The following is a 23,892-nucleotide window of genomic DNA, read 5'->3' as shown; positions in this document are numbered from 1 at the left end:
TGTGGTCCAGCTCCTGCCTCTGTGTCAGACGGGGCTTTTCTCTCTCAACTTCCTTGAAGCAAAGCTTTAAGGAACAATTGTGCAACAATTTATTTCAGTCAAATTACTGTAAGAGGTGAGCTACCTACGGGTGAATTCAAAGGTAGATAAGAAGTCAGCTGTAGCAGGGCTGCTATTCACAGTTTCCAGACTCTTTATGCATATGTTGTTTTCTTGTCCTTTCGGAGAGCTGCGTTGGCATTATGCAGTTTTCAGAAAAAGAATAGTTGTTGGCAAACCATCATTTTCTCTGCTGTGTCTAGACCGAGTCTAGTCTGTCTGGGACGGGACTTGGAGATTCCAGCCTTTTATCCAGGCACCTTCCTTGATATGAATGAACAGGTCAGCAGTCTTTGATAACTTGTAAATATTTTCGATCTTATCAGAAAGGGCTTATTTCAATACTAAACCACACCCATAGCTTGAATTACAACAGTTGAGAGCAAATATTTGCACATCCTGCTGTCCTGGGGAGGAGTCAGGGGTCGTGCTCTTCCCAGAAGGAAGAACTTGTGCAGCTCTGGGTAAAGGAAAGCAAAATCCGGAGGCAAAGCTCACCTGCAAGGAGTGTGGTGTGAGCGGAATCGCCTGTGTCCACGCCGGGGAGACAGGCTGCAATGGCGACCTTTGAGAAGCAGACGGAGTGCGTTGTGAATGCCTTGTTCTCGGACCTCCTAGGTGACGATGAGAGTGACTGCCGGAACCTGGAGACAGACTCGGAAGGTAAGGCCTCTCGGGGGAGGAAAAACGGCTGGTTTGGTGCAGACGACCGAGGAGCGCTTTGACTGAGTGCTTAAAGGAAGGAGGCTGTAGTTGCGGTTGTTGAGTTTCCTAACACGCAGGCTTGCGATGACTTCCAAGTTACCTCTTCTGGGGGAAAAGCTAGAGCAAGGTGTTGTCGTCTGAGTGTCGGGCAGCCATCGCCGCAGCCTGCCTTGGCATCAGGGGCTGTGAGGGGCGGCTGCCCCGTCCCCTGCTCCCCGAACCGGGGCTGCGGCTGCTGGCAGGGAAGGGGCTGCCGAGCCTCGCACGGCTCTGCCCGTCCTCAGTAACTTGCTCTGAACCAAGCGGGTGGGACAAGTTTTAATTGTCATTAACAAAAAGAAAGCTCATATTGCTTATTGGATAAAACCAGTTGCTTTAACATGTAAGACAGAAGGTAGTCTTTGCTTCACAAACTCCCAATATCATTTGGGCTACTTTGGTTTGCTGGGCAATGCTGCAAGAAACCCAGAATTTCACCTGTGTTTGTGTTGATTTTCCCATTATTTTCTTGGCAACAAACCAGTTAAAATGTCCCAAGAGACGCTGGGATCTTGCTGACACCAGATAGCAAGCAAAGTTAATTTCTCAAAAGCTTCGTGGAAGTTTGTCGTTTTGCCAAAAGGAAAAGTCTCCTTTCATGTATTGCTCATTTCCCTCTCCTGGATCGGACGATTGTGCCTCTGCCCCCGCTGTCCCGAGGGCTGGGGAACTGCCCAGGGCCCCGGGAGACACGGGCTTCTGCCCTGGGCTGCGGACACTGAGTGCCGGCGCCCGAAGGAGGGGAGCTGAGCTGGAATTCGGGGCTGGATGAGGGAGGGAGGGTGGGTGGATCAGGAAGCGATGCCTCCAGATCGTGTTGCCCATTGCTTTATGTCGAAATATCCTGCTTTCAGTTCCTTATGACTTTGTCAAACGTGGAAATGGTTTTGCTGAAACCTTCACTGTTGGGTAGCTCCTTCTGGCTGAACCTTCCTTTGGTAACGTTCAGAAACAATAAATAATATTCTGTTGTTAATTCTTCCCCTCAGGATGCTTTAAGGGAAAAATGCTCTAACTGAGGCCCCCTCGCCCCTTTATGTACCGTAGCTGAGAAGTTCCAATGGTTTTCTGTACTTGACATCTGTAAAACATGCCTTTTGTTCCCTTGTGGAAACCTTACCAAATTTGGGTTACTACGAGACTTTGAAACATTGCGATTTGCATGTGCTCAGAAGAGACCTTAAGTATATATAAATTCCCCAAAGACTGCACAGGATGATCTGCAGCCTCAAAACACGGGGGGATGGAGGCCGGACTTTGCTGTCCGGTCGGTGCTGCTGTGTCACTGCTGTCGGAAGAGAGAGATGAGAGGTTTTCCAAGTCCTCTGACCCCCCTTCTGGCAGCCTGGGGGGAAGGAGCTGCCAAAACCCAGAGGGGTAAAAGAGAGGCCTTAGGGGGATGCCCTTGGGGAAGCGGGAGCGGGGATGAACCGAGACTTGAGCATGAAGCAGCTGAGGTGGGAGGAAGGAGTCCTGCACAAACCCCTGGTGCAGAGCCCCTTGGTCCCTGTGAGGCAATGAATACCTGAGCGGCCGTATGCCGTTTCTTAGGGACTTTGGTTTTACACTTCCTAATGCATCTTGTCAGATGGATTGACCTCCCGAGCGCTGGAGGCAGTCACCACGGCAGCGCCTGCCAAGGGCAGTGTGTTGGAGGCAGCCGAAGCGGCTGCGCTGTGGCACCGTGTCCTCTGCCCCTCGCCCTCTCTCTGCAGGGCGGCCTCCAGCCGGGTATGACGCTGGCTCGGTTGGCAGACGCCTGGCCTGTATAGGAGACGACTTGAAGACGTTCGACGCAGCGGTGATCGCCAGTCGCCTGCGGCAAATGGGGGACCGGTGCAACATGGATTTTGAACACATTTCCTCAGAGGCTCTTGCTGAAGTGCTCAAGGGAGAGGTAAAGCACACCCCGTCCTGCCCTGCCTTGTCTGCAGGCACCCTCGTCTCGCCCTGTGTCGGAGAACAGGAAGGGCCGGGGAGCAGCGCGGCTCGCTCTGCAGGAGCCAGGGGCCTGGGGGGACGGGGCACGGCCCCCGCAGCCTCCCTTCGCCACTGCAACACGGGACAGACGCCAGACAAGGCACTGTGGGAGCTGCCTTTCCTCCTTCTCTCTTCCAGAAGAGATGCTTTTTATCACTGGAGAAGCCCGGGACTGCCCGGGCCAAGCTGCCATGGCAAGAGCCAGTCTAGAGCGGGTGGGGGCAGCAAGTGCGGAGGGGAGAAGAGGAGGAGGAGGAAGACTGCGGTGAGGGGCAGAGCGGGTGCCGCAGCTGCCCCAGCCCAGAGCTCTTGTCCTTCGGGCCGGTTGCAGCTCCAGCTGGGCCGTGGCGGCCCTCCCGGTCCCTCATCCGCAGCCGGCAGGAGCCGCAGCAAGGAGAGCCCTGCCCCAGGGCCCGGCGCTGCCTGGCTGCCTCCAGAAGCTGCGGGGTCACCTGCTCGAGTCGTGGGAATTTAGCTGGATGGTGGATTTTGAGCCAAGACTGACTTATCGCATTGTCATTTAAAAAGAAGCTCAAACTGCTCTCTCGATGCTTGCAGATGGAGAAGTTTGGGGCTGCCGTGGACTCTCTCAGCAGGAGCTGGAGTGACCAGAACCCCGAGCTGGTCTACGAGAGCGCTTTTCTCTGTGTTTCTGCAAAATTGCTAATGTATCTTCTTAAGAAAGTCCCAGCTATGGTGCATCCCAGCTACCTCATAAGAGCGATTAATGGAAATTCTCAAGTGAGAAACTACATTGAGGCCCACGGCGGATGGGTAAGGATGCGAAGGTGTCGGTGATGTTTGCCTGGACGCTTATGGTCCTTCCTCTGTGTCTCTCGCCTCTCCCTCCTGCCTCGCACGGCTGCCACCGATACCCAGCCTGTCCCCAGGACATGGGCACCAACTAACTGCGTATAGCCATGGCAGCGCGGCTTTGCCGAACGCCTCGGCGAAGTCTTACTGGAGTCGGCATCGCACTCCCATCTGCGTCTCTGTCTTGGGGTTTAATTCCTTCTCTCAGTATCTTGGGAGCTCAGCTCGCTCCCTTAGATGAGAATCAAAATAATAATGACGGATGGGCCATACAAAAAGCACTGTCCTGCTCGCGCAGCTTCACAGACCCACTCGGCCCGGGAGAGGGTCACATCATCCCTGCATCCCGCGTCCTTCTCTTCCTGCTGGTTCCTTTAAACCTGCCTCGAATTCTTTTTCTGAAACAAATGCTCACGGGGTTTTTTGTTTGTTTTCAGGAGAACTTGGACAGTTGAGAGAAAGGGCTCTACAACCTTCCAGAAGGTGAAGCTGGGCTTTTCGTTGTTTTACCTGGGAGAAATGCTGTTGGGTTTCTTCAGGAGAATGCAACCAAAACTCTACGCATAAAGAACATGTACAAGATATTCTTTATCACTAAAAGAAAAAAAATTAATAAATGTTTGTTTTTATTAATTTATTTTTCTTCTTGTGTTTCTATTAAATTTAGCCATAGAAGTGGGCTTCACTCTTATTCAAGGCTTCTGGGTTCCTGCTTAGTGTTCTGGACTCATCACGGGAATATCTGTTTTAAAACAAATTTCCATTAGTTATTTTAAAGATCTCTGTTCCTCTCAGGTGATTCAAAGTCTTGTTTTTGCAAAATTAAAATTTGACATTATTTTAAATGAAGTGAGGGCTCTTTCAGAGCGATCAGCAGCCCTTTGCCTTTTAGCAGCAGGATACAGAAATCTTGCAGCTGTTCTGTACCCGATCTGCAAGAAAACACAGAAGGGGCACACATTTAATGAGCAGTTACATTTGGAAAGAGAAACAGACGTGGTACAGCTGAAGTTTTTGTGCAAAATGTGAGATATTGAAAGATCAAGGTTGTGATTCCCATACCTTTTTTCGTGTTTCTTTGGAGGATTGTTGGTTTTAGCTTGGTTTTGTTTAGTTTAGTTTTCCCCACTTCTGCAAGCAGAGAAAATGGATGGCCTTAGAGAATTTTGTTCTCTGCTTCTCCTTCCCACTTCAGCATGACCTCCACTGGGTGCTGGGGGTCTTTAGAGTGCCCGCAAATGTCACGGAGAGTGAGTGAGGTGAATTAGGCTGGCATAATTAATTGGATTTCTGCAGTCTGCTGGAGTCAGCTTTGACCCCCTCTCCTGGCACAAGCCACCAGACGTGGGGAATTGTGGCTGGAAGAGCTGTTGATGGGTTTTCTCTGTTCAGAAGCGGTTGTGCACTTCGAGGGAGTGCGATGGGCTAGCCGGGTTCAGGTGCTCAGCGTCTGCCTGAAGTGTTCCTTCAAAACACTTTGCAGGTAACGTGTAAAACAGGCTAAAGTTACAAGTGTGAAGGGGAACTGTGGATTTTGCACGCTGCTTTAGGGGCTCTTCTAGTCGCAGCATATTCTGAGTCTGAAGCCTCTTCCCGGCAGCGAAGCGCAGCCCGAGGGCGGCAGCCGGGCGCCTGTGTCCTCCATGCTCGCCACTCTGACCGCGGCCGGCAGAGCCGTGCTGCTGGCGACAGCCCGGCCCGGTGCTCAAAGGAGTCAGGTGTTGGGGTGCCGGGCCCTGGTCTCCAGCACTGACCGTCTTCATGGCGCTGTGCACGGGGAAGGGACGGGGCAGCTCGGCTCCTGCCACCAGCGCTGCCCACGCTGCCGTGCGGCGCACGCGGTGTGCGTGTGGATTTAAAAGGAGGCGCTAGGGCCCCAGGCCGTGTGTTCTGTTTTGTTATTTGACCACGATATCTGTTACGTACTGATTTCCTTTAAGACTTGCGATGAAGTCAGTAAACCACAGCCTGCTGCCAGCGCTCCCCGGGCTGGCGCTTTCCGCTGCCGCACGCACTTGACATGTCCGTTCCCGGGCTCGGCAGGCCAGCCGCGCTCCGCCAACGGCAACATGGACCAGAGGCAGATTCTGCTGCAAAACCTGGAAAGGGCCCAAGGCAAGAAGCTCAACCGAGAAGAATTTGCAGACGAGTTTTTGGTAAGTTCGCTTAAGGCACGTCTCTGTGTTTCAGCTGGTTTTAAAGGGAACTGCTCGGTCACTTCTCAAACAGGGGTGTGAGTTGCATGTGACAATAACATTTTTCTATTAATTTTACAGCAGAAATAGACACAGGAGTTAACCGGGGTAAAGGACAGGTAAAGGTAGAAGAGTAATTTAATAGTTTGCTTCCAAAGTAAAACTGTCTGCTTTTTAAATAATTACCCGAGAGCTTCCTGTTTTCTACTTTGCGAATGCACTTGTCAAGACGCAGTTTCACTTCGCCTGGTGACAGAACTGGGGGTACAGTGAGGAACATGGAGCCAGCACCCCTTCTCCCCATTGCAATCTGTCCTATCAGCGATACACCTGTCCCTGCCAGGGATCTCTGGTGGCTATTTGACATAGCTTTTCCTTTTTCCATTTCAACAGACCCCCCTGCACCCCCTGAGGAGTGGGTGTTCGGACGCACGCTCTGTGGAACCGAGACTGTTCCCCCATCGACTCTGGGCTCCTTGGCCAGGGCTGAGGAGACGGCGTCCGAGCAGCCGGAGGGGCCGTTGCTCCAACCTCCAGCGCTGTTACGCGGAAGGGCTTGTGCGTCCATTTGCGATGGGTGCATGTGCCTTATGCCCAGCGGTGCTGCCGGCCCCTCCTGGAAATCATTTTCTTCTTCCCCAAAGGCAAAACTTGCAAAAAATGCTGATGGCTCTCACCTTCCCCTGCGTTCTGCAGTGCCCAGCTGGTTGAGGTCTGTGCAGTGCCCTGATCTGTGAGCTCCTGACATCTTTCTGCTGGTTTGGGTGGCAGGGGTGGGTCTCAGACGGCAGCCCAGGTCCCAGCTAAAGCTGGTGGCTGGTGATGGCTGCTGGTCTGTCAGCTAGAGGAAGGTTGCTCTGGCAGGCTGTCTGGGCTGCTCTGAGAAGCAAAGGCATTGCCCAGTGATAGCAGACATGGGGGAGGGTAGAACTGGTACCTCTGTAAGGTCCGAGGTGTCTCCAACAGCAGAATCGCCACTGGCCCTGAGCTACCCCTCCGGAGAGGGGCCGCATCAGGCAGCGGGCTCTGGGGAAGGTGTAGGGCTTACAGAGGAGTCCCTGCGAGATCCAGCCCTGCTCTGCCACACCAGTGGAGACTGGCACTTCAAACACTTGGGAAAAGCTTAGTGCTTGGTTTCCAGGTGTCTGGGCTGGGGGGAAGTGATTAATCTCAGCCTGCAGTGACAGTCTGTTGTTCCATGGAACAAAGTGCTGTCACAGGCTGCTGAATTTCCTCCTCTCGCTGCTGTGCTGGAGTTGTGCTGGGCCACGCGAGGGCTGCGGCGCCTCAGTGCATGTGCCAGTTCTCGCAGACAAACGTACAGTTCATTTTCTGACCAAAATGGCAGGTAGAAGTGGTCAGGGCCGTGTTTCCTCTTGTACCGGGAGGAGATCCTCCCAGGATGGCCCGAGTGGTCGGCCACTTTGGCAAGTGCAGAAGCCTCAACAGGCAATTGTGATAGCTTGCATTTCCAAACCGTTTCTCCCCATGCCGAGAGCGGCTGAGCCACCGTTCCCACTTCCAGGGACTCGGGTAGGTCACCGTGAGGTGCGCACAAGGAGAAACCCTCTCGCCTTCCAGCTCAGGCGTGCCCGTGGTCCCTTCCCTTTGCTTTTCCCCCCACACGCCTTTCTTTCATAAAGGCCCGCGATCCTGAGTGCTCTCCTGGGTCATCCCGATTCCCTGGACCCAGCAGCGATGCCCAGGAGAAGGGATGGCTCCAGGGCAGTGAAAGGCAGGCTCGCCCTTCGGAGTGTCAGATCATAGAGACACTGATGAGAGAAATGGCCTTTTGTTTTGAATCAAAGCACCCCTTGGTGGTTAGGTGGACAAAAAATTATGAAAGAAAAAATACAGCGAGAATGAGGCTTCCAAAGTTGATGGGAATGAACATTGTGCGTTATTTAAAAGCTGATGTCAGTGAAATAAAATTCTATGCTTTGGCAGGAAAAAGATGCTTGAACTCTCCAGGAGTGCTGCAGCTTTATCCTGGAAATGAAAGAGATGGGAGATTCAAACCCTCAGGGTCAACCCTAGGACGACTCCTCCTTTCTCTTTCATCAGTGCTTGCAGCTACTTTGCTCCCATCGCTTGTGCTCCTTTGGTTGCTTGAGCCTCGCTGTTTGCAGCTACAGATGGGAGCGCCTTTACCAAAGTGAGAAAAATCAATTGATTCATCTGTCTTTTCTGATATCATTTGTCAAAGGTGGCTCAACATTGTTACTCCTCTTATCTGGGTGCCATTTGTGTCTCAGAGAATGGCTCCCTGTGTCTCACTTATTTGTGCGGGTGATGCTTCATCTGCTGAACAAACGCATCGTTTCACTTCAGAAGCCGCGTGTGGGCCCTGCCTCAGCACACACTTTCCATTCCTCAGAAGCCCGTGCTGGGGCTCTCAGGTGGCTTCTGTCTCTATTTTTGCTCTGAGTACCTGGAGAAAAGCCACTGAGGAAAGAATTAATGGTGCAGACCTTGCTTTGTGGTAGTGAACCTGACCCCCAGAGACCTTCACACGTACTCTCTAGCAGTGTGTTGTATGTAGTGCATCTGCTGTAATTTGTTCCATTCTTTTATCACAGAAGCTGAAAAGGCAGTCAACAAAGTACAGATCGGATAAAGTCTACCCTACAGCAGCATCTGAGCAACCAGAGAACATCAAGAAGAACAGATACAAGGACATCTTACCCTGTAGGTTGGAAATGTTCCTGTTCAGCCTTTTTTTGTGCCAGCTCGAGTCTGTTCTCTTCCTCCGGGATCTGCCTGCACAGCTGCTTGGCTGTGAGCATGTCACTGCTGTCAGTTGGCTTTGAATTCTGTTGGTTTGGCAAGTATTTGGCAAGGCTTTGGCATGTATTTTCTACAGACAGAAGAACTTCTATTCAGTAGGAAGCACATTCTCTAGTGGTTGCCCTTGCAAGCTCTGGGTAGCGCAACCACATGCAAGGCCTGGTAGAGAATGGCTTTGGACAAAGGTGTCTCCATGACGTACAAAGCAGACTACAGTTAAAAATTGCTGTGGCTTGTCCTGGCTTGGTGCAGTAGTCTGCAAAGAGGGGTCTGTCCTAGGAAGGGAGCAGACTGTCCCTTTCATCCATTCTAGCTTGAAAAAATAATAATCTAAACCCACAGACCTCATTTGAGCCTGTAAGGTGGAGTGCAGGGTGATTCTAGGCTTGGCTTGCTCCATGGTGAGAGGAGATCGGTGTTGCACCAGGGCAGCGTCAGCATCTGCAGCTCTTGCCCAAGCCCTCAGCACCACCACCCCGAAAGGGAGCCTGCTGGTCCCTGCCTGCACGTAGGACATGGCTCCAAGGAGACCTTATAGTGGCCTACCAGTATCTTAAGGGGGCTACAAGAAAGCTCGTGAGGGACTTTTTAGGATGTCGGGTAATGGTAGGACTAGAGGGAATGGATTAAAACTAGAGATGGGTCGATTCAGACTGGACGTTAGGAAGAAGCTCTTCACCATGAGGGTGGGGAGACACTGGAGCGGGTTGCCCAGAGAGGTGGTGGAAGCCCCATCCCTGGAAGTTTTTAAGGCCAGGCTGGATGGGGCTCTGAGCAACCTGATCTAGTGGGAGGTGTCCCTGCCCAGGGCAGGGGGGCTGGAACTAGATGGTCTTTAAGGTCCCTTCCAACCCTGACAATTCTATGATTCTATGAATTCTGTGCAGGGCTGTCAGTAGCGTGGGAGGAGGCTTGCGCAGCCGCTCATTGCTTCTGGGATGAGCTCTCAGTGTGTGTGCTCCTTCAAAGCACCTTGTGCTGCAGTCTGAGGAGCTCAGCCACCATGAAAGACTAACAGTAACTGCTGCTGCTTCTGCTTTTGTGCCTGCAGTTGACCACAGCAGAGTGGAGTTGTCCCTGATCACATCAGATGCAGATTCTCATTACATCAATGCCAACTTCATCAAGGTATTGCGTCTTTCGTGGTGTTTTGCTGTGCAAAGGTGTTTGTATCTGCTGTTAGTGCTGCCTGGTTGAGTTGTGGCGGGAGGAGCAGGTCCTGTGGCTGTGGAGAGTGAAAGGACTGTGCAGTAGTTTCTGGGCTGTGCTCAAGGAAAAGCGACGTACAGAAAATGCGTGCAACCAGCGAGCCCTTCACAAACACCCCTTGCAGCACAGGGGCACCAGGCTACGGGGCAGGGGACACGTGCTCACGTTGGGGTGGGTGGTGGAACAGTTTGTGGCTCACAGCCCCGACCTCCCCGTCGGTGTTACTGCCTTTGGTGGGTGACAGTGGTGCAAAATTGCCTGTGGCCAGAATCGCCTTACCTGAAAGCAGAGCAGAGGCAGGAAGCCCTGCACTGCAGCACAGCTGAGCGCCACCGCAGCGGCAAGCAACAGGGTAGGCCAACGCAGGCTGGTTCTCCATCAGGAGCTCCGTGTGTTTTGGAACTCTCTGGTGCCCACAACCCTTCTCTGATAGACAGACAGACAGATAGACAGGTTTCCTTCATTCTCGACCATAATGACTGAGGGCTCCGTGTAACCTGTCTGCAGAAGAACAGACCTTCACAAGGGGGTCACGGTTCGTTCTTTGGCCAACAGCCCCAGCTGTGGCACGCCGCACCCTGCAGAGCCGGATCAGCTGCTGCAACACCACCTCCAAGCTCCCAAATGCACCGCAGGAACTGGTGGTCTCTGGGAGCAGGTCCCACCTCAAGCCCAGCTCCCTGGCTTGGGGCTGCCTTTGGGGGGCTTGCACACCATTGGTTTCTGGTTGCTTAATTTAATACAGGTGTCTAAAATTTAACTATATAAAAGCCCTTCTAAATCCTTAATCGGCTCATTGAATAGAAGTAAGATTGAGAAAGAGGGATGACTTTATTTCCGCTAGTGAACTACGCGAAGATGTCTCCATGTGCTGTTTTAGGGCGTCTATGGGCCAAGAGCATACATTGCAACCCAAGGTCCTCTCCCCACTACTGTCATTGACTTTTGGAGGATGATTTGGGAGTATGAAGTCCTGGTAAGGTGCAGATTTATATAACTTTCTTTCGGTTTTTTGGGGTTTTGGTTTTTTTTTCTTTTTTAAAGAAAAATTTTCCATACAGCCAGCCAGAAGTCCTTTTTGACTAAGCAGACAAGCAGGGGTGTCAGCGTTTTACTCCAGATGTTGTGTGTGCCCTGCATCCTTCCCGCGAGCCTTCTCCACGCTCGTGCTGAGACAGGATTCTGCTCGTGGCTGTCTCTGCACTCGGGCTCTGGGCGGGAAAGGTCCTTGTACCCGGGCCGTGGGTGATGTCCCCGGTTTGCTGTGCCGTGGCCATGGGTTTGATTTGCCTGGCAGTCCAGGGCTCTGGGGAAGGCAGCCCACAGAACTTCCTCATTGCTGATAAGGACCCGCAAGTGATTTTGCTGCCTGGATAAGAAACCTGTGTTCGGACTTTTCTAATGAACCTTCTTTTTGCAGATTGTGGTCATGGCTTGTATGGAGTTTGAAATGGGAAAGGTGAGTCACGTCAGAGATGGCCCCTGCCGTGACAGTGCCGGGGCAGGATGGAGAGATGCAGATTTTTATGAAATCCCATTAGCAACAGCGAGTTTCTGTTTGATACGGGCTGTTTCCTGAGTCTCCAGCTACAGACTCTTAAGCCAGTTTCCAGTAGTGTAGCTAGCGTCTCTGGAAGGGGGAACCCAGCAATGGTGGCTCCGGGGCAGGGGAGGCTGGAGCCGGCCGGCAGCGAGAGCTGGCCTCCTCCCGGCACGAGTCTGTCCGGCAAAGTGAGACAGGAGACAGCGCGGGTGGCGAATAACCAAACGTGTCCTGCTTCTCCCAACAGAAGAAATGCGAGCGGTACTGGGCAGAGGCGGGCGGCTCTCCGCTGCAGTGCGGTCCTTTCTCCGTCGCCTGTGTGAGTGCAGCTGCCCCGAGCACCACGTGCGCTGGAAACTCCCATCGTCCGCAGAAAATGTGACTCTAACTTCTTGTTCTGCAGGAAGCTGAAGAGAAGAAAAATGAGTACGTGATTAGGACTTTAAAGGTGACCCTGAATGAGGTAAGTAAGAAAGGCCAAGGCAGGAATTGCATTCAGCTAGTTTTTTTTATATAAATAATATATTAAAATATGCAGTGCAGACTGCAAACGCTTTGTGCAGAAAATTTTATGGTGCTCAGCCTGCTATTTTAGACTTGACAGCAGCTGAAGGAATGAAGAAAGTAAAAAATTAATGAAATCAAACCTCTTTTTCTGAAACTGTTTGTCAGTCGTGGCAAATCAGACCCCGGATAAGCGAGGCCAACAGGTAACATCAAAAATGTCACGAAGTGGCAACGCTCCTTTTCTAACACGACCACCTGCAAACTGCACCTCTAACCATTGCCCCCCGGTGCGGATGGGAGCTGGAGATGTCTGCAGCCGCCAGCTTCCCCTGGCTGCGCCGGCGGCCGGGTCGGACACGGCTGCAGCAGTGTCCCCTTGGCAGCACAGGCCAGCCCCGGGTGTGCCAGCGCTCCTCTCCTCTTGCAGGAAATCCGCACTGTCCATCAGTTCCACTATAAAAACTGGCCGGACCATGACGTCCCCTCATCCATTGAGCCCATCCTGGAGCTCATCAGCGAGATTCGCTGCTACCAGCCGGACGACAGCGTCCCCGTTTGCGTCCACTGCAGGTGGGTGAGCCTGTCAGCGGCGGGGACGGGTGGCTGCGGCGCGTGGCAGCTGGCACAAACCTGCGTCCCAGCTCCTCTCATAGGAAATGCTAAGGCAAAGGTGTCCTCTGGGGACAGCTGGCATGGCCGGGTGGCAGGAGAGGAGAGAGGCCAGCAATAGTATGTGTGGTGAGGAGACCACCAGCACCGGGCATGTCCCCGTGTGGGCTGGTTGCCACAGCAGGACGGAGAAGTGCCCGCAGGAGCTCCAGATGTGCCGTCCAGGCTGCAGCAGCGCCGTGGGCAGGGGGAGCCTTCCTGGGGCGGGTGAAGCTGCAGCAGGGCTGTGGTGCAGGTCTGCACTCCCTGTGGTGCGGGACGGGAGGGTCACAGGAGGCTGCGGATCTTTTTCAAATATCCTTGTTAGAAAACAGAGCGCTCCCACCCGCTGACCTCTGCTAGCGACCCTGCCGTGACTGTCGTTGCAGTGCTGGCTGCGGGAGGACAGGAGTCATCTGTGCCATCGACTACACCCAGAAGCTGCTGAAGGACGGCGTGAGTGTCAGCCCAGCCGGCGCCTTCCAGCGTGCAGCACGCTGCACCTCTGTCCCCGCCTCGCCTTCTCTCCCCCCTCACTCCCCCTGCACCCCTCTGACTGCATGCAGGTGCATTTCAGGTGACACGAATGGGAGCTCGCCGCAGCCTGACTGGGGAACGGCGATGGCCAAACCGCTGACACCCCGTTCCCAGCTTGAGCTGCTTCTCTCTCTTTACGCTCTGCATTTTATGTGCACCATCCATTGCCGTTGTTCCCCTCCCCGTCCCGATGCAAGCAGCCCCCGATGCTTGTGCTGATGGGGCAGAATCCTCCCTCCCGCTGCTCCCTCTGGCAGGACCTTCAGATTGTGGCACCCAGCTCTGCACTGGCCTTCGCTGGTCAATGTGACTTTACCGTCTGCATTTGTTTCTCTGCACCTAAGCATCAGAAATCCAGTGTTTCCAAGCTAACAACTTGCTTTACTCTGACTCTTCAACAACAACATATGTGAAGTAATGCCTGGCCTTGTGGTGGGTTGCTGGGACTTGCGGCAGTGGCTGCTGTCTGTGCCGCAGCAACCCCGACCCCATTGATCTGGGAAATCAGTGTCTCGTCCTTCGTGCTATTCACAGCTGTTAGCAATGCTCTTATAAAAAGGGCATTTTCTGTGGAGTGCAAGACAGGAGGGAGGAGGCAAGTTGGTTCATAATAAAAAACAGCACTTAAAGCAGGTCCTTTGTTAAAAATTCCTGCAGTTGCAGGCCAGAATTTCGGATGTTGCTCTAAACTGCATCATGCCTTGGAAGCTGTATGGAATTAGACCTGTCTAATTTTTTGTCTTTTCTCTTTCTTGCAAGATTGTTCCAGTGAACTTCAGTATTTTTAGTCTGATCCAGGAAATGCGCACGCAAAGGCCTTCCATAGTGCAGACCAAGGTACGTTCGGGAAGTTTTGCCAGCTGGTATACTCTCCATACTGGGACCTCAGCTTCTCCCCAGGAGGGTCTGCAGTAAGGAAACACAGAGCAGTTGTGCTGCTGGGAACTGGGGCATGTAGATGTTCTGTGAGGTCCCTTTTCTGAAGAGAAGAATGATTTTGCAGAAATGAATTTGGTAGCTGACCATTTCCTCATAGGCAGCTGGAATAGCTTAGTGCTTGCAGTCTGGTTTATCGGGCGCTTATGCTGTGAAACCAGGGACTGTCCAGGAAATAAAGTGGGAACTCTTCTCAGCTGAGATAGACTGAAGAGGAAGCTCAATGCAGAACAATGTTGCTTGAGCACCTAAAAAAACCCCAAATGCTTCAGTCTGAACCCTTTGAAAGTTGTGGCTTCTACCTCTTCTGAGAATTCACCCTGCTAACGGACAGGAAAGTGGCAGCTTCTCTCAGGGGCTGATGCCTGATTTGGGTACAGGTGACCATTTATGGTCTCGCAGGTGCTGGCTCTCATGTCTGCTTTATCTGTCTGGACCACAGGAGCAGTATGAGCTGGTTTATGATGCGGTGATTGAGCTCTTCAAAAGGCAGATTAAAGCACTCGATGCCCAGGAAGATTCTGCTGCTTCACAGGTAAAAGTCCCCAGGACAAACACGCTGCCTCTCGCACCTCGGGCATGCCAGCTCCAGCCTGGATTCCTGCTGCAGGGTCTCCTCTGCAGACCTGGAATGAGTCCCCGTGTTTTCTGCTACCCTTGGTGCCCAAACTGAGCCTCCTTTCAAGTTAACCGATGAGAATCCAGCTGTTTCCCTCAACGAGCAATGCTTATCCCAGGATTTGGCCCCAAGCGAGAGCTAAATTTTTTTCGGTCTCAAAACCATTTTCTATATACTTTTGTAATTGTTTAATGTAATAAGTGAATAGAAAAGCATCGACTTTCTACAGTAGCATCTGATTTCCGTGTGGATGTGCCAGTGAAACTTGTCTTTGTGGAGTGCTTGCAAGGAACCGAGTGACTTTCAGTGCAGGTGGGAAGTTTTGGGTACAAAGGTGGCCAAAAGTGCAACGTGGTGGTGCTCTAGTGAGGAAATGAGCATTACAGCCTGTCTGTGGCAGGGTGGGCTAAAATATCTCGTGAAAAAACATGTCAAATCTTTCAAATCTGATGCAGCTCCAAGGAAAAATGATGTGGTCTTGGTGTGAAGTTGGACATAAACAGGAACATCCAAAACATCCATGGTTAACCTTTTCTTTGCTCTTGCTGTTCTTCAGCAACTGCTGCCATGAACCTCACCTTTCCTGTGTAGCTGTTTGCAATTTGGCTGAAGTAAATGCGTTACCATTCTTAGACAAAGGCTGAAAGGTTACAATTAGCTTATTTTGTCAGGAGGTTTTGTCTAAAGAATTGGGAACAGAATCCTGCAATGGGGCTCGTGCCTCAGTTTTGCCGTAGGATCTGCAGGATGTTCCAAGGCAGAGCTGAGGGAGAAGAGAGCTGGAAAGGCCTCTTTCTCTGTGTTGTGGACAGCCTGTAAGCAAAGGAGTCGCAAGACTAAGTTGACACAAAATGCAGAAAACTGTTCAAGTCCGGATGTGGTTTTGTAACTCCTGGCCAAACCTCTCGCCTGCCTAAACCTTGCTGCCCTCTGAAAGCGCTCTGCAGAGCATGGGGGATGGTCATGGCTGAAGTGTCACGCGTGGAACCGGGCTGATGCCCACCCAGGGTCCTGACGGCAGAGATGTCTGCGCAGGCTGGTTTGCGGGTGTTCGGAACAGTCGGATGGCTGCTCGGCTCGCTGTGCTCACTTCAAAGGGGTGCTGACAGGAATTGCTGTTCTGGAGGCTCTGTCCTCAGTTTTTAGCTCCAACTCGGTGTTTTCAAGTTGGTGTTTGTCATTTCCAAACTGCATTAATAATTAAAAGTAGTTGGCACAATTTCCAACTCCTGAAATAGCATGTTTGTGTTCTTTGCATTCTTTCTCCTCACTCTTGTTTTATAACTTTTTCTTTTGCTAGGTACAAACAAGGCATCCTGTAGCCAAGCCACTTCTGACTCCAGTGGAGGATATTTATTCTCTGAGTTTACTAACCTGGTAAGGCCACAGCACAAGTATCCCCTGGGCTGGTATTTTCAGTCGCCCATGCAATTTCAGGAAGATGCATTTTTTGATGTGTGACACAGTTCTCTTTGAAGGTTGCATTTCATTAGTCACAGGATCTGCCGCCTCCCTTGAGTCCCACTGACCCTCACGATTGTTCCTAACAATTCTTTTCTCGCTGATGAGACTGAGTCTCAGCCTCTTCCCTGCGTGCCATTATCTGCCCCCTCTTCTCCCCTTGGGTCTGCTTCACGTTGTGCTTACACGGTGTTTCCCATACGCACTGAAAACGCCTCCCAAGGCAGTATAAAAGAAGTCTCCCGCCCCTGGCACCCCCCAGTGCTGGTCCCGCTCTGTCTGGAGCTGTGTCCCCTGCCTGGGACCCCTGACTGGTCCCATCTGACAGCTGCACGTGCCGCTCCAGTGCCTCTTGCTGCAGGAACAGCAGCTGGAGGAGTCAGGGTTCCCGATGGTGGCAGCTTCAGCAGGGGGTGGGATCTTTCTGTGGGCATGTTGTAGTTTGCAGTGTCTGCTTTCTGTAAATAATTTTGCTCTTTGGTACAGCCTGCACTGAGGGTGTAGTTTGCCCGTGTAAAGGCCTCCGTTTGATGGTGTTTGAATGGTGCACCAGGGTGCACAGTCCTTCCCTGTGCTCCTGCTGGAGGCTGAACCGGGCTCTATGTTCCTGGATCTGTTCTTAGGAGCAATGTTGTGGGGCCTGTTAGTAGGTTAACACAGATTTCTGAGTGCTAGATGTCTTTGACTTCACACCGTGGTGCTTTATTGCAGCTCAGGGCAAGAGGAACAGGACGTGCACCGAGGTCTTCCTCTGGCGGTACAAAGCAAAGCCTCCCCGATGTCGTCGTCTGCCACGGCAGCGTGCGACAGCTCTGGATGTGGAGTCCAGCCCATCAGACAGGCCATCTCCTTCGGCACTTTGAACTTCATCAACTGCAGGAAGGTGGCCGCCGCTGAGAAGTGGGATGCTGGGGATGCTCTTCAGAAACACCGCAGTTTGGAGCTCAACAGCATCTCTCCTGAGCAGCTGCTTCTCAACCTGGAACAGAAGGGAGCCGGCAGGAGAGGGCCCCGTGGCAGAGCACCTCTGACACGGACCACATCGACCCCTTTTGTGCTGGCGCAGCAGGGAGAAGGCTGGGAATGGGATGGAGGGGATGCAAAGCCCATTTTGAGTTCACAGTTGCTAAAAGCCGGCTACTCAAGCCGTCAGGTGAAGCAGCAGGATGGATTTTCCCCTGTTGAGCCGAACCACTTGAGCCGAGACGTGGATGGCCCCCCAAGCCACAGGAAACACGGGCAATGTCCTTACCCTTACTGCTGCTCAGCAGAAGACCCCTACTTCTCTTCCCTCTCTCCGGATGACCCTGTGTCCCCCGTGTTGGCTGAGTGCTTTGCGGAGGAGCAGGATGCGCGTCTCCCTCCCTGTGCCGTGAGTGCCCCGCTGCAGCCTGCCGTGGCCGGCTCCCCACCGCCCAGGGCCGTGTCACATTGCGCTCCCCAGCTGCGTGACGAAGGGATGTCCTCCCCGAGTGGGATGTCCTCCCTGAGTAAGTGGGGCAGCACCGCGATGAGCAGGGCTCGGTCCCTGGGGATCGCGGCATGATGGAGGGGGGGTGAGAGGCACCTGTTGGCATCCAGGCAGGGCTGTAGCTGCTCCTCGGGACTGCATTGCCACGGGAGCAACTGGGTTCATCCTCACATTCATTTAATCCTGCCTTAAATTTTTCCCATAAAAATAAACATTTTTAGAACAGCGCGATTTTGGGCTTCACGTTATGCAGCTGCGCTGGACCACTGTGTCATCTTGGTAGGGCTCTCACAGGAAGGCCGGGATTGGGGCTGACTAACTAGGATCACAGGGTGATATGAGAAGCATTCAGAAAGCTCCCAGAAATGGTTTTCTCTGAGGAGCTTGTTTCCAGGTCAAAAAACCACTCCTTTCTGCAGGGTGTCATGCGTCATGACATCCCACTGAGACTGAGAGAACCAGGACTTCAATATTAGCATTTTGCCCAGATCTGTAGCCTTAAAACCATCACCCGCCACATGAAGAAAGTAGAATTATTCCTTGTTCTGGTCAGTCTTGGCCCAGTCGGACATTTCGCTTTGTCCTGCTGGGGGTTCAGTGTTGAGTGCCACAGAAGCGTGCCCGTTATCTAGGTGCAGAGCCTCCTGGGCAGCGCTGGGAGCTGCGGCACGAGCCGCCTGGCTGCGTGCTGGGGCTGCGCTCGTCATTTTCCCCTGGGCAATGGGAACTCTGCGGCCAACGCTGCTGGACGTCTGCCCCGGGGGCCCTTGTGTAGCTAGTGGCAGGTGAATTGGTGCGGAGGAATATGTGGATTTTTAACTTCAGTTGAGAGGTGTTTAGCCATCATCTCTGGTGCGTGGTTGGGCAAGAGCAGTCAGCTCTCGGAGGCTCTGCAAAGGTCTGTACTTCTGCTGTGTCGTGCCATCAGGTAATCTGTCCCTGTCTCCCAATTAGCCACCCTGCCACAGCCGGATGATGATGATCCTCCGCCCCTGCCCGAGCGAACCCCCGAGTCCTTTATTGTGGCCGGTGAATCTGGTAAGTGTATTTGCCGAAGCAGGGGCTGAGCAGTGCTCTGGGGGCTCTCCCCATGTTTGTGTGGTACCGCAGCATCCAGCAGTGCCTTTGCTCGGGCTGCCTGCGATGAGAAATCACCTCTCTTGTGTTCAACTGTTTCTAGGACAATTTCCTCTGGCTGCTTCTGATTTTCAGCTTCCAGACAGAAACACAAATATCGGAACCTCTTTGGAGTGGAGTGGTGAGTCTCACTCGGAGATGTTTAACGACTCAGTGAGACTGAGACCATGTAAGGTACGTAAGTGGCTTTTTACCTCTTCTCCAGCACTATCACTATGCCGATTTCCTCACCGTGTTTCCCTCTGTGAGAAAGACCCTAGTTTTGGCACTCTGTACTTTCCATAAATTATTTCAGGGTTCAAGATTGGGAGGAAGGTGTGGTCCCAGTCAGGCTCCTCCTTATCAACATCTACTTTACTCCAAACGTTAATTTGTGGGGTCCTGAATCCCATACAAGGCAGTAAAAATATTGTCCCTTTTATAGAAGCATAATGAAGGCAGCAAGTTAGTGGTCCACTCAGGTTCACACTGCCCTGTGGAACAGGCAGGAGCTGAACCAAATTTAGGCATCTCTTGATCATCCCATAGTTGAATTATAGCTTTGTAAAGTGAAACAATAAGGCGTAAGTCTATCTTCCATTACATGAGCATGGAGGTGTGTGTGGGAGGGTGTTTGCGCGTAACATCATTTCCTCATCTTCTCTGGCTTGCTTGTGTGCAAGAGAACGACATTTGGTTGTGGGAATTTCAAATACCTTCCTTGTTTTCTGTTTCCAGAGTGTGAAGCTCCGGAGCCCACGAACAGGTATAAGTTTAATGCTGGGATAAACTGTCTTTGGAAATAAGGTCTGCTTTTTACTGAAGCCGCTTTACCGTATTCAGTAAACGTCTTTAGGATCTGTGCTCAGTCCAACAGAAAATATTGTGTTGCTAAATAGTTCTGCAACTAAATAGTTCTAAACAGAACTAGACAGTTCTGCAACCAAATAAACTGCTAGTTCTGTATTTCCTAATCAGCTCCTGCCTCACCCCACACATGACGATGTTCCTTGCAGCCTCCTTGGGCCAAGCGTTGTTGCATCTTTTGCTGCATGTTGAGCATTTCCTTTGAGAGGATTGACATATGCCGGTTAAAGTACTCCGGATCTCTCAGTGAAAGGATATATATATATATATTTTTAAAGCTAGGTAACCAACTGTTTTATCTTTGCTTTCTTAGAGACAACCCGGGATCGCTCTAACTCTCCTCCTCCACTTCCTGAAAGAACCCCGGAGTCATTTGTTCTTGCTGATGCAGCGAGTGAGTGACGAGTTATTTTCTCGGCATATAACTGAGATTTTACACTTACACCTAAACCTGTGGGTAGCTGAGGAGATGGTGCCCCACTTGTTCAACGCATTACCAACAGTAGTGCTTCAGGACTGAACTGCAGGAGTTCTGCAGATATAAAGAAAGTAAATGCAACGAGGGGACCTTCTGGAAACTTCTAGAGCTGCTGCATTACAGGAAATGAAAAGCAACAACAAAGCACTTAGGAAAAAGCAAGAGGGTTCTTGAATGACCACTGAAAATGTTCTGATGTATGTCCCCAGGTCTGCAGCCTGCTGCAAGAAATTCTACGACGAGTCCCCCGGGCTCAGAGAACAATGCTTCTGAAACGTGGTCAGAGCCTATGAAATGCTTCAGGAGAAGCAAGGTAACAGAAACAAGACCAAACACAAGCTCTTGAGAAGGGTGGGGGTGAGAAGAGATCGTTCCAGTTACAGCTATTGCTACTTTCTCACTGCTAACCTTGTGAAAATTGCCTGCTTTGAGACCGCTTATATTTAGGGCAAGGAAACAACACTAATAAAAATACTCTGCTGTAGAACCACAAACTAAAGCCCTGTCTGCACTAGGAACAGGGAACACAGCCATTCCCGTGTGAACGCCTCGGCTCTCCGTCCGCCCGGAGTGCCAGTTCCTCTTGGGAAAAGCTGCTCCAGGGGAGTCTGAATTCCCGCGTAGGGCAGGCTCTGCTCGTCACCAGTCGCCTCTTGTGGCCCTTGTTAATTATCCTCATGAGCAATTGTAGTTTGGGATGTTACGGTGGAGCAGAAAAGCATTTGGGAAGAACAGCAAGAATGATACAAACCGGAGGCATTCGGGATGGCCAGAAAAAAGGCAGAGACAGAGTGAATGGCAGAACTCTGCATTTCAGTCTAGGCACGATACTACTTACGAGATGTGATACATCTCAATTTATCAGTGAATTCCCTTCATCATAGTAACTGATCGACTGCTTGATACATTTTTTCCAACAAGGCACCTTTTTTTTTTTTTCTACAGAGCTTGAAAATATTGAAAAACGTAAGAAAGAGTAAGTCTGCATCTTCCTGATGGCTTTAAGCAAGTACATGAAGAAATATGCGGGACTGAATTTTCAAGAACCTGACCCTGTCAGATGTGAAATGCCCCGCACGTCTGCCTCCTTTGGGGCAGGACATGCAGGGCTGCGCCGGCCCAGCTGGGTAGCAACATTTCTTTTAGGAGTATCGCAGGGATGCTGTCATGCCCTGGTAATGCCCTTTGGGTACCCTGGGGACAGCTCCAGTGTACCCAAAATGCCAGATTCTTCAGGTTGCTCAAATCAATGTCGTGGGACAAATACTCTAAAAATGGGGGATAGGGGTGCTGTGGGGAACGTGAGCCCCATCCTGGATTCTGCCCGGTCTATGTGGAGCATAAATAAGGAGTTTCTCATTAAGCTGCCTTGGATCTAAAATCAAAATGCGTATCTTGAAAATAGGGTGGCTAAAAACCGTTTAAATTACTTCTGAGAAAACATTTCGGGAGTGGATTGCGCTGCAGTAGTACATACACTCGCTCCCTGCTATGAGTAAATAATGTCATTAAACTGTGTGGCATTCAAGCTCTGCCAGCGTGGAAAGCACTGAACTGTGTCTCGTGCTGCGATCGCATCCGTGCCCGGCGCTGTCGTGTGTGTGTCCGTACGCCTTTTCCCACAGGCGTCTCCCAGTCCAGCTCTTCGGGGAATTACCACAGGGACTAACTGCTTCGGTCTAATTTTTTATTTCTAGGCATCTGCAGTCCACCTTCGCTGACAAAACCACCAGAATCTGCCCCGTCAAACCACTCGAGGTCTTTCCTTAACTTTGGTATGTTTTTGTCTTTATGTTTTGGTGTGGGAACTACCCATTTTTTGAAAGTCTAAATGCGGATACCAGGCTGAATGCTAAAAATTTACAGACATTACAAATAATGTTTATTAGGTTTTTACATGTTTACAACTTTATCCACAAACTGTTTAAATAACAGGTAAGGATGGAAAACACAAACCCTGAAACCTACTCTGACAAATGTGTCTCAGTGTGTGAACAGTCTGAAGCGTGTATTTGTCTTTCCTGTATCTCAAAGCCTTCATGTGGCCACAGAGACAGCGGAAGACAAAGTCAAAGCCGTAGCACGGCCTCTAGCTGCTGCCTTATGTGCTGTAATACGGCAGAGCAGAAATACCATCTCTTCCATTTTTAAATTCTTCTACTAGAGAGTAGTCATCTACTAGATTAGGCATAAAATCTAGTTATCTTGATATTCATGCTATAATGACAGTATTTGTCAGGTAGACACATTCACAGACTGGTTTTGCACCAGTTGGCTTAAAACTACAGGAGGCTGCTTTAAGTCCACCACATCTTAAAGTCTGGGAAAGAACTGAAATTACAAGTATTTTCAAATACTGTATTATCTTAAGGAATTACATCAACAACATCTAAACCACACAGAATTTATTGCATTAAAAAAATTATTTCTTCCTAGGCTTTGCAAATCGATTTTCAAAACCTAAAGGACCAAGAAATCCACCACCAGCATGGAATATTTAAGATATGTTTTATGGATCGGCCATTACAGATTTGATGAGAGTGCTCATCCCAGTGAGGTTTTCATCAAAATAAATAAATACATCAAAAGCTGTTGCATGATATTTGCAGCTCAGGCACTACCTGCACCATTCCTCATCAACTGAAGTTTCAAAGCAAAGAAGAACAGAGAAGTACCAGCAGCCACGCACTTTCAGTTAATTTACAGCACAATGGAAACTAAAAACGGGAATAGACGTTTTATGCTAAGGAGGAATACATTTTTGTTGTGTTTTGGAACACATTCACTTCAAAGGGATGGATCTGAGCTTTCTGTGACAAAGCAGTGTAAACTGGTGAGGGGGCCCAGCGAGGACTACTGAGTGATGTGGCAGGACCACGGCGGGGCCAAAGCACGACAAGCCTCTGGTGGCGCAGACGTGGCATCGGTGTAACCTCACTCACATGCGCGAGTCTGCCCTAATCAAAGACCCCACTTCCTCAAGTGTTTACAGTATTTACAGTACTTGGACTAACATACAATTAGCACCTCAAGTTTTAGAAATAATTTTTGCCTTTTTTTTTTTTTTTCCATCTGAGTGAACCAGATAATTTGTCTAGATTCTCGGTCAGTAAGACTAAGATGCTGATTGACCACACATAAACTAAACGAGTGCAACAGACTGCAGAATGACCTGAAAAAACAACCCCAAACAAAACACGAAAATATAATTGTATTTTTAAAGCAATGCTATTTTTAAGGATTTGTGACTCTCTAGCAAAAAATTTCAGATGCATCTTTTGAAGATGACATTTCTAGACAGACTCCTCTGCTATTTATATCCTCGGTGGGGGCGAATAAAGATGTTGGAAATGGCTTTATGTGATTATTTTCCTGTAGAGAGAGGAAAAACGCAGTGGGATTGGAGGAGTTTGGTCGAGGGGAGTCTACTGACCGCGGCCGGAGCTGCCACCTCAAGCTGCTTTTAAGCTACTTTTGCTGGAGCAACGGCTCACACAGCCCAGGAGGCGCCTGCCCCGTTTTTCACCGAAGTCACCCGTTTTCTCAACGGCAGAAACCAACACTAGGCCTCACCCGATTGATGTTCCTGCTGCAGTCGGTCCGCGCCGCACCGGGCGGGGGCAGCGCCGCCTCGTCGCCCGGGCCCGCGGCCGCCCCGCGCGCGGTGCCGACCTCGGCGGTGGCGGGTGAGCTTCATCGCCGGAGCGTTACACGGCTTGTCGGAAACGCCGCAAAAATAAAGCCGATTTATGGGCCCGCGGGGGCGTCTCGAGGCTCCCGCGGGCGGCCAGGCCCCTCAGCCGCGGATCCGCAATAACCCGGCGCTTTCCGGCGCCGCGCGCGGCGCCCGCTCCCGCCGGGGCACGTGACCCCCCCCCCTCC

General features: G+C 51.2%; 2 protein-coding genes and 1 long non-coding RNA gene across 4 annotated transcripts; 2 read left to right on the top strand and 1 right to left on the bottom strand.

Annotated features, from left to right (window-relative positions):
* Positions 1-48: 48 nt before the first annotated feature.
* On the top strand, positions 49-4,269 carry BCL2L15 (BCL2 like 15). 2 transcript variants are annotated; one of them, XM_054180970.1, is made up of 4 exons: positions 49-762; positions 2,559-2,740; positions 3,382-3,597; positions 4,074-4,269. In XM_054180970.1, the coding sequence occupies exons 1-4, from the start codon at positions 657-659 to the stop codon at positions 4,089-4,091; spliced, it is 522 nt and encodes a 173-aa protein (XP_054036945.1). In that variant the 5' UTR covers positions 49-656; the 3' UTR covers positions 4,092-4,269. The 2 variants fall into 2 exon arrangements, with proteins under 2 accessions (XP_054036945.1, XP_054036944.1); XM_054180969.1 differs by lacking the exons at positions 3,382-3,597; positions 4,074-4,269 and having other exon boundaries at positions 2,559-3,365.
* On the bottom strand, positions 4,234-23,872 carry LOC128900175 (uncharacterized). The gene is made up of 3 exons (XR_008463217.1): positions 23,584-23,872; positions 4,699-11,777; positions 4,234-4,568 (listed from the first exon to the last, which is right to left on the bottom strand). It is a non-coding gene; the product is annotated as an uncharacterized LOC128900175 (long non-coding RNA).
* PTPN22 (protein tyrosine phosphatase non-receptor type 22) lies at positions 5,665-23,365 on the top strand. Its single transcript, XM_054180964.1, has 21 exons — positions 5,665-5,792; positions 8,411-8,519; positions 9,670-9,746; positions 10,708-10,803; positions 11,248-11,286; positions 11,618-11,689; positions 11,774-11,833; positions 12,305-12,447; positions 12,915-12,981; positions 13,822-13,899; positions 14,441-14,533; positions 15,918-15,994; positions 16,790-17,568; positions 18,504-18,587; positions 18,730-18,860; positions 19,404-19,431; positions 19,846-19,926; positions 20,220-20,323; positions 20,956-20,986; positions 21,708-21,785; positions 22,447-23,365. Exons 1-21 carry the CDS (start codon positions 5,706-5,708, stop codon positions 22,509-22,511), a joined length of 2,379 nt encoding a protein of 792 aa, XP_054036939.1. The 5' UTR covers positions 5,665-5,705; the 3' UTR covers positions 22,512-23,365.
* Positions 23,873-23,892: the final 20 nt, after the last annotated feature.

Source organism: Rissa tridactyla, chromosome 21 (assembly GCF_028500815.1).
Source record: "Rissa tridactyla isolate bRisTri1 chromosome 21, bRisTri1.patW.cur.20221130, whole genome shotgun sequence".
Lineage (NCBI taxonomy): Eukaryota > Metazoa > Chordata > Aves > Charadriiformes > Laridae > Rissa > Rissa tridactyla.
This window is presented reverse-complemented; position numbering and strand designations above follow the sequence as displayed.